General features: G+C 39.2%; 1 protein-coding gene across 1 annotated transcript; it reads left to right on the top strand.

Annotated features, from left to right (window-relative positions):
• The first annotated feature begins 369 nt into the window (after nt 1–369).
• On the top strand, nt 370–2873 carry LOC107713593 (interferon regulatory factor 1-like). The gene is made up of 9 exons (XM_016519147.1): nt 370–496; nt 893–983; nt 1072–1171; nt 1251–1459; nt 1564–1645; nt 1737–1844; nt 1931–1959; nt 2104–2233; nt 2334–2873. Exons 2-9 carry the CDS (start codon nt 897–899, stop codon nt 2453–2455), a joined length of 867 nt encoding a protein of 288 aa, XP_016374633.1. The 5' UTR covers nt 370–496; nt 893–896; the 3' UTR covers nt 2456–2873.
• Nucleotides 2874–9587: the final 6714 nt, after the last annotated feature.

The following is a 9587-nucleotide window of genomic DNA, read 5'->3' as shown; positions in this document are numbered from 1 at the left end:
ATAATAATAATAATAATTATAATAATAATAATAATAATTATTATTATTATCATTATTATTAGGGATTAATTCTGTCAACCTATTATTATTGTTGTTGTTGATTGTCGTGGTAATAACACATGAATATATGTTTGTGTGTGGGTGTGTGTGTGTGATATTCTGTGGTGGCATGTTGAGGGTGTGTGTGTGTGTGTGTGTGTGTGTGTGTGTGTTTATCCAAACTGAAATGTCTTCCGCACGTAGCCCTTCTATCTCATAACAGCATGATTTCTCGGAAATCAGCCTGGCGAAGCTGAAGAGCGGCTGCTCTCCGTGCGCATGCGCGTCTTGCCCACACCAGCGCTATATATACGCGCCTCGCGCCGCTTCTTCTGTACAGTAAGCGCGAGCTGATCTAGACAGAACTTCAGCTGTAGTTCTGAGAGTGGATTGACGCCTTTACAGGACTTACTCTGTTTGCAGTTTTTCTCATTTGGATACAACATCGGATTATACTGTAAGTGTCTATGATAATATGAAACGTTTTATTGCATTTAATATTATTATTGCATTTATGCTTAGAAATGGTTCGCTGCACTTGTAGACGAGTTTTGATTTACTGGTTAAATAAATAACGTGATACGCTGATTATTTCGATTGTTAATAATTAATGCAACAGGCGGCAACAATGTTGCAAAACAACAACAGCATCAAAAGTTACTTTTCAATTTGCTTTGATGTATTTTGCTTAGCTGTATATGTGATCAAATAAATATTTAGTAAAGATTGAGAATTTTGCATAGTGAAATTTGTCGGAGAAGAAAAACAAAGCGCCGTTTCCTGGTCATGAACTTGTCAAAGCGCCTCCCTCCAGATGCACAGCGAGTAAACCAGCTTCTGTCTGCTTCTACAGAAACATGCCTGTGTCCCGAATGCGCATGCGACCCTGGCTGGAGGGCAAAATCTCCTCCAACACCATCGCTGGACTCATGTGGGTCAACAAGGTAAAGAAATATGATCATCTACTCACAACCATCCAGATAACCATCTGGAGACAGCAGCAGTGTTCTAATGGATCTGCAATGCTTTCAGCAGGAGAACATGTTCTCCATCCCATGGAAACACGCGGCTCGGCACGGCTGGCAGGTGGATAAAGACGCCTGTCTGTTCAAGCAGTGGGCCATTCACACAGGTGAGCGATCGCTCGAGCACACACGACTGAGCTCACAGTCCACCACAGGTGCGCTCAAACTGCTGCTTGTGTTCCTCAGGTAAATACAAGGAGGGAGTGACCCAGCCCGACCCCAAGACCTGGAAAGCCAACTTCCGCTGTGCCAGGACCTCGCTCCCCGACATCGAAGAGGTGAAGGACAAGAGCATCAACAAAGGCTGCGGCGCGGTGAGAGTCTCCCGCATGCTGCCCGCCGTCGCCAAGAAGAAAGTCAAGAGATGCAAGAGCCGCGACAGCCGCAGACGCAAGGTAAGGCGAGCGTGTGCGAGCGAGTCTGGAGCGCAGGTGCTCGATGTGGCACACATCCAATCTGTATGACTGCAGCACTAAAGATGTCTGTTTGTGTCGCTCAGGTCAAGATGGAGGAGATTGATGCCCACGAGATGCACTCAGAAATCACCCAGGAGAACACCATCGACAGCACTGTCAATCTAAGTAAGGGTTTTCAGATTTGACCAGACTAGGCCGGTGAGATAGACGTTCACCACGGAGGTGATATTCATCACGTGTTTGCTTTTCCCCGAAGGCACCGCCAACCCCTCCAGTGACACCCCCGCATATGAGGTCGAAATCGCAGACTGTCCTGAAGACCTGTACACCAGCAAGTTCCAGGTGTCTCCGGTGCACTCCACAGGTAACAGAAGCTCACGTCTCACTTCATGAAGTTGCTGAGGCACGGCTGGTACTCATTGTGTGTTTTCTCCATCTTTCCACCCTCAGACTTGGAGGAGAACGAAGCTATCTTTGAGGTGAGTTTCACAGTTGCTCTTTGTCCTTTGTGCTTTTTCATTGACAGGAATACCCCGTCCTGATTTTGGCTCATTGCTGATTGACTGAAATAAAAGAACAAGCAAAACCCAGTCGCTTACAAGTTCTGTGTTTTGCTCTTGCAGCTCACACGGCAATTGGAACGTGAAAGTACGCAGTGGCTGCAGAGCAATTTCGTTGGAAAGGGGTTCCTGGCCAATGAAGTAGCCACAACAGAATCTCTGAGTCCAGAGAGCCAGTGGAGCGAAAGCTCAGGTAATTGTTGCGTGAGCAGCTTAGACGAGCCTCAAACGCTCCGATGTCTTTTCTGAAGTGAGCAGAAACTCAAGTGTTTGTTTCTGTCCTGTTGCTGCAGGAGAAGAGCTTGAGTTTCGGCTCTACACTGAACTGACCCCAGACCTGCGTGACGACTCTCTCTGCACCTATACAGATCTGTGGAACAGCAGCTCCATGCCACAGACCATGTGTCCTCTCTGAGAGCGCTCGTCTCGCACCTCGGACTCTGTCTCACTCATGGACAATGGACTCACTCATTCCACACTCAACCTCGTACCTCAGTCTCAATCGTTCATATGTCTGCTGTTGGACGCTCTCAGATCCTCGCGTCGTCGTGGTCAGAAACGACCTGGTTTGTGTAAAGTGTGAAGTGGTTTCACTGAAGGATCTTCCAGAACCGAAACTAGACAGATTGTGGCTTTCCTTCCAGTTGTACAGTTTTGTGATCGTGTAATCTCATGTAATGTGAATTGGACTGATTCCGTTATGTGCTCATCATGTCAGGGGTTTCTCATATCTTCATATAACACATGTATCAGATGAAGCTGTTAGTCTGAGTTTGGGAAGGGGTTCTTCACTGTATATACTGTAAATATTTATTTGTAATAAAAAACAAAATGCATTTATTTGCTGTTGTTCGTGTTATGGTTTCTTGAGAGGGATTTTTTTTTTGCTCATTCATTTAAATTAAACTCATTTCAGCTAGTTGCCAAGCAACATCTTTTATTTTCATTTAGTCTAAATATAGTTTGATGTACTAAAATAATTAGAGCCGAAAATTAAATAAACATTAAAAAAAAAAAACTAATACGCATGACAAAAACACGACAAAATGACTAAAGCTTTAACTAAAATTAAAACTAATTCATAATATTAATATAAAGTATAATAGTTTTTTTTTTGCATAATCAAATTTATAAAACACTCATTGCAAACATTGAAAAACAAAATTGGTTACATCTAAATTAACTGGTTTTATTCAAGTCAAGAAAATATTATTTAACATCACTGAATCAATCTAAATACACTAATTGATGCAAACTAAATCAGTTTTATGGGTTAAATCAGGCAGAAATCACTTTTTTACAGTGCAGACAGAAAGCAGCCGTAATTTTCCCTTCAAAGGATTAGTTCACCCAAAATGACAATCTTGCCATCAAAATAAAATATTTAAACTGTGTTTAGCTGCTGGCGTCACAAAGGACATAAAGTGATTGTAAAGTAATTTATGTAACTCTAGTGGTTTAATCTTCTGAAGTGACAGTAAGTCATGTGACACACAAGAACCAATGAGGCTTGATGTTATTGACACGCCGCCATATTTGCACATATTTGCCATATTATATACACTTAAAAAGTGCACTTTTAGCTTTTTAATTAAAGTACATTTGAAATCATTGTTTTAATAATCTTGTGTCGTGCTTTTAAGAAGTGCACTTATTCTGATGTGTTGACTATATATATATACAGTATATAAACATTTAAACACATGATATTTACAGTTCAACAAAAATGACATTAAAGTCACCTTTATTTCTACAGTGCTTTAGATAGTGTCACAGCAGATCAACAGGAGAATAACAGAATCACTGACGGAAACTCAGATCCGAGTCTGCTGTAAATCAGTCATTATTCAGATCAATAACAGCAATGTCTTGATTCAGTTCAGGTGGATGTTGAGAGACGTGATTGAGCTGTAGAGCAGCTCCTCAAGTGTTCGTTCAAAGGTGACAACGATAACCAAACTCCATCAGGTGACAGAAATGGAGAAAGCCGGCTCAGAAAGCGGTTCTCCTCTGGTCTAAGTGATATTGATCGAGGTTCGTTAAACTGGCATTCATTGGGAGAGGAAGAGCTGTGGTCTGTTCATCAGGATCAAATATGGAAGCAGCAAATGACCAGCTTATCAATAACACCATGAACGTCCTTAATGCCACTGATAAACCAGTCATAGGAGTATATTATAATTTACCAGAAATGCTTGTCAGTACATTCAGCAGTACTTTAACCATATTTCAAAGACATTAGAAGTAATTATGAAATTACTGAATTGTACTGAAGTCCTACTTTAGCGGGTCTTTAAGCTCAACTAATAGCATTTAATATTCATTTCATCTTCAGTATCTGAAATGTCATATTCAGTTCACGCTTAAAGGGGACATCGGATGCCCATTTTCCACAAGTTGGTGTGATTCTTTAGGGTCTTCATGAAATGTCTGTAATATACTTATGTTAAAATTCCTCAATGGTCGTGTAAAACAACACCCTTTTTACCTTGTTAAAAACAGCTCTGTTCGCAGCGAGCCGTTTCGGTGCATGTCTCTTTAAATGCTAATGAGCTCTGCTCGCCCCGCCCCTCTCTTCCGTGGCGACATGCAAATAATCATAAAAAATATAAAGTGTGAAACTTACTGCAGCTGGATCACGAACAGTGGGTACTGATCCATCCTTGAGTTTTAACTTTTGATCAAAACCTGCTTTGAATCGTCCCTCGTTCAGAAAGCAGTCTGTTTAATTTAGGTGTGTTCAGTGGCGCATTACCATCAAAACAAAAGTAATGGCTCTGATGTCGGGAGAAAATGAAAACTCATGTTCACTTTTACACCTGCATTGCTTCTGAGTCATTGTCGTCGCTGCAGGCAGCTGCTTGTGCGTACAACAGGCTGAGGGCGGAGTTATGCTAATACGGGACGGTCCGTCAGCGGCTGTGGGCGGGGCTTGAGCAGTATGACGTCATACTGCTCTGAAAATCAAAACGCTTGATAATTGAGACTGTATAGGTTTTTTAGGGAATAATAATTTTTAAAAAAAGAGCGAATGGATTTTTATCATTGTAGGGTGGTCTGTAGGGTCTAAGACACATTATATGCAAGCATCTAAAAGTGAATTTTGCATCTGATATCCCCTTTAAGTATGTAAATTAACACTTTAGTTTAGGGACCAGTTCTCACTATTAACTAGCATGCATATTACTAGCATACTGGCTGTTTATTAGCACTAATACAGCACATATTAATGCACGAGCATATTTCAGATCCCTTAATCCGACCCAATACCTAAACTACCTTACTAACTATTAATAACCAGCAAATTAGGAGTTTATTGAGGCCAATGTAGTAGTTAATAGTGAGAACTGGTCTCCAAACTAAAGTGTGACCGTATATTGTTCTGAAGTATATTATTTAAGTGCTCTTTTTAAAGCATACTTCATTTTCAGAAGGGGCTGTAAACATGAGCTGATTTGAGAGTAGTTAAGTGATCAGATTTCACTCAGTTTGTTGTGTAAAGTGATCGAATGGCTTCAGAAGAGTCTGCTGGAGTTGTACGATCACTTTTACACCACATTTATGTTCTTTTTGGTGCTTGAAACTTTAGATCCCGCTGACTATTATTGTATTGATTCTTTAACAAATCTCACTCTTCCTCCGGCTTAGAAAGTTAACCGCTGCATTTCTGTTATAGTGAAATTTGGAGAATTCCAGGCATTATTCAGTGAGGAAAGCATTTTATTATTTCTTTGTTCAGGCAAGAGAATAAAGAACACTACAGCCGAATCCCTTCATATGGATCAATAAGTCTCTTTGGAGAAAAGCATTGAGTAAATGCAATAAAGAAAACACATTAAACAAGTGACTAGTGTTGAAAAACATAACCGCTACAGAGCCGAGTAAACGGATATTCATGAAAACATGCTTTTAAACCAATGAAGCAGTCCTGTGATGAAGTGCTTGTACGAGTCCCAGTGTTCATTAGTAATTATTTGATGAACGTCGTAGCTTGAGAGATATGTTTCTGAGCCGGTCTTCACAGCACAGCAGGTTTCACACAACACACAGCTCCCTGCATTAACTCTTGCTCTGAAACACAAAGGAAAGAGGAAGTGTGATGAAAGCTGCAGGCGAGCCGTTTCCTCTAACTGAACGCTCACACTGACTGTGTTTGACGGGGAATGTGTGATTTATGGACACTCGTGTTATCCATCACAGATCAGAACCTTCTCTGCTTGTTTTCTTCTTGAAGAAATACCTTCTCTCAGACAGTTTTAGGCTCGTAAGACGGCATGCCGGCAACTAACCCACTGACATTTCACTCAGTGATTTTATCAGCTGTTGATTGCAAGACAAGCTAATTTTACAGTAAAATACCTAGACCTCAAACTGTTGTTCTGCCACATGTTACCCGAATTAAAGCCTGCTAGAGCTCTGAGCTCGTCATCTTTAATGCAGGACTGTGTTCTCTGCAAACCGGCTGTGCACACACTTTCATAGAGATGAGCATGTGTTTCATATCGAATTACCTGTAATCATTTACTATAATATTTCAGCAACATCATGCATGCATCATCTCTGAAGGCCAGGGACTAATTTCTCTATATATTTGCATGAATAACAGTCAACGGTCAAAACAAACAAACAAACAAAAATCAGCAAAATAAACCTTTAAAGTAGGCATGAAATAGCCATTATAATGAATAATTCATGAAATTATAATAAAAAATAATAATGTGCATGGAGAAATCATTTATAATAACCACAGCAATATTCTATTAAAAAATATTGGCAATTATCAATCAAATGGTGAATTTAACAATTGCTGAGAACAATTAAAGCAATTGTAGTCAAAATTATTTTAAAATATTTAAATCATTTTAGACTGGGTTCGACTGTGAGAATATGAATGATGGACACATGAGAGATTTGTGTGTTGAAGTAATGTTTATGTCTTGTAGCTGTTAAAGGGATAGTTCACACGAAAATCCTCTTTTACTCGTGTCCTCGAGAAGATGTTTTGAGAAATGTCTCAGTGTTCAGTGTTGTTTGGAGTCCAGTGTTTTTCAAAATGTCTTCAGAAGAAAGAAAGTCACACAGATTAGAATGATATGAGAGTTAACGATGACAGAATTATGATTTTTGGATGAACTGTCCCATCAAAGTGTCATGAATCTGCTCAGATTGGATATTTACGAGCACAGAGTCAATGAAACACAGTTAGCGGCCAACCATTAGTGCACACAGAAACATAATTATTGAAATAAATGACAGTGAAATATGAAGATGCATGTAAGACATCATGCTGTGAACGTGAGGAGTGATGTACACTTAGAGAGAAATCAAGACATGACTTTCTGTCCATTCGTCTCGCTGAATCCACGTTATATTTAGTTCAATATATTTATGTCCAGTTAACTAAAACTAAAACCCTATTTTTGTTCCTTGAAATATAAAATAAAATATTAAACTTATTTTATTTCAGCTAGGTGCCAAGCAACATTTCTCATTTTTCATTTAGTTTAAATGTAGTTTGATAAAATAATTAAAATGACTAAAAACTATACAGACGAAAAATTCAAAACATTAAAACAACTATAATAGTGTCTCAGTGATACTAAAATAACACTTAGACTCACTGGCTCGGGTTCAGATATACAGACTGTTGAACTGACTGACGCTTTACACTGAGAGAAAGTGTGGAATATGAATGAATATGTGTGCAGGAATATTGTGCTAATATCTACACTGCTGTCCTGAAGACGTTTACATGCTGCATTTGTCTGATTACATAAAAGCTCTGAACAAACATTCACTCGAGCTGATCCTTGTTTTTGAAGCTCTTGTTATCTTGGCACAGGCTTCAGATGGTTGTTCTTTGTGTTTCTATTGAACTGCTTGTCACGACATAAAGAAGCTGTAGGTTTTTCAGGTCAGGGCAGAAAATCGACCATCTGAATGCAATTAAATCCGGTCTAGCAGCCAAACACACACACGTGACTGAAGCAAAATACATTACTGCTGAATAACACATTAAGTAAGAATTCATGCATCCAAAAACATCTGGGCCACTAGAGCAGCGCTGCGGTCAGATCTGTCCTCAGATCAGTTCTTAGTCAAAAACCCTAACCCTACTCTGAGCCCGACCTTGACCCTGAGTCTGACCGAGCAGCTCCAGAGCGACACACAAACCACCAGTCAATCAAAACAGTAAACAGGAGAAACAAAAAATGACAAGCAGTGAATTTTCATTCATATGTCAATGATGAACATACCTCTGACGTTACTCTGAAGTTATGAGTATCTGAAGTATGCATATATACGTATATTTTATATAGCACACACTCCACACACACACACACACACACACACACACACACACACACTCACAACTTAAATGGAAAAAAAACTAATAATAAAAAAGTGCCACTTAAACATTAAATTACACTTCTTGCTTTCATTCATTGTTGTTGTTTTTTGTTTGAGTCATGTTAAATATTAGCCTGTTGAATATTAAAGCAATAGTTTAGCCACAAATGAAAATGCGCTGAAAATGTGAAGCGATCTGAGATGACAACAGCAGATGCACTTTTTCACTGGCGGAAGCGTTATTATGGATTATGGACTCTATGGTATTTTAGTCAAAAGCGTCTTAATGCTGGATTAGGTTCAGCTTTTGTCTTCTCCAGATGTTAACTGATGGACTGGAGTGCTGTGGATTACTTGTGGATTATTGTGATGTTTTTATCAGCTGTTTGGACTCTCATTCTGACGGCACCCATTCACTGCAGAGCATCCATTGCGGCGCTAACCTTCATTTTTGGCTAAACTCTTCCTTTAAATGGTCACAATACCTTCAACAGAGGTCAAATGTAATAAAGAAAGAATAAACCGCTGAGCATATCCCAGGTTCAGTCGAACACTAATCTGAGGGGTGTGAGTGGTTTGGCAGCAGATTTCTAGTTAGTGTACTTGTCGTAACAGGTCGCTCTATCATGACTCTCTCGGTGCCGGCGGGAGATTTTCCGTCCTTCCATCTGTACACATCACTGACAGAAAGCCTTTAAAAAGAGGAACATAATCATCTGCTTATTTGACACATTTCACAAGACTGTTTGCTTCCACAATAGTCATATCCTGAGCATTCAGCATTTTTCCAACTACGGGCAACACTCTTGGGAACTTTTTACATTCATTATTTATTTTTATGTTTTTTCAAATGCCTTAGATTTTATTTATTCATTCGTAACATTAAACCAGTGGACATACACAAACTGTTCAAGTTTGGGTTCAGTACAATAAAAAATAAAAAAAACTTAAATTAACATTTTTATTCATCAAGGCTGCATTAAATTGATGAAAAGTGACAGTAAAGACATTTATAAAGTTGCAAAAGATCTCTGTTTCAAATAAATGCTGTTCTTTTGAACTTTCTGTTCATCTGTGAATCCTGAAAAATTAAATGTTTCCACAAAAATATTGTGCAGCACGACTGTGTTCAACATTGATAATAATCAGAAATGTTTCTTGAGCAGCAAATCAGCATATTAGAATGATTTCTGAAG

This window comes from Sinocyclocheilus rhinocerous, unplaced genomic scaffold (assembly GCF_001515625.1).
Source record: "Sinocyclocheilus rhinocerous isolate Xijiao unplaced genomic scaffold, SAMN03320098_v1.1 scaffold599, whole genome shotgun sequence".
Lineage (NCBI taxonomy): Eukaryota > Metazoa > Chordata > Actinopteri > Cypriniformes > Cyprinidae > Sinocyclocheilus > Sinocyclocheilus rhinocerous.
Note: the sequence above shows the minus strand (reverse complement) of the source record. Positions and strands in the feature narration are given on the sequence as shown.

What these genes read in the sequence shown, in the direction of transcription:
- LOC107713593 (XM_016519147.1), top strand. Translation starts at nt 897, where the DNA reads ATGCCTGTGTCCCGAATGCGCATGCGACCCTGGCTGGAGGGCAAAATC. An exon ending in GCGACAGCCGCAGACGCAAG is followed by an intron (nt 1,460 to 1,563) that starts GTAAGGCGAGCG and finishes TGTGTCGCTCAG; the next exon opens with GTCAAGATGGAGGAGATTGA. An exon ending in CGACAGCACTGTCAATCTAA is followed by an intron (nt 1,646 to 1,736) that starts GTAAGGGTTTTC and finishes TTTTCCCCGAAG; the next exon opens with GCACCGCCAACCCCTCCAGT.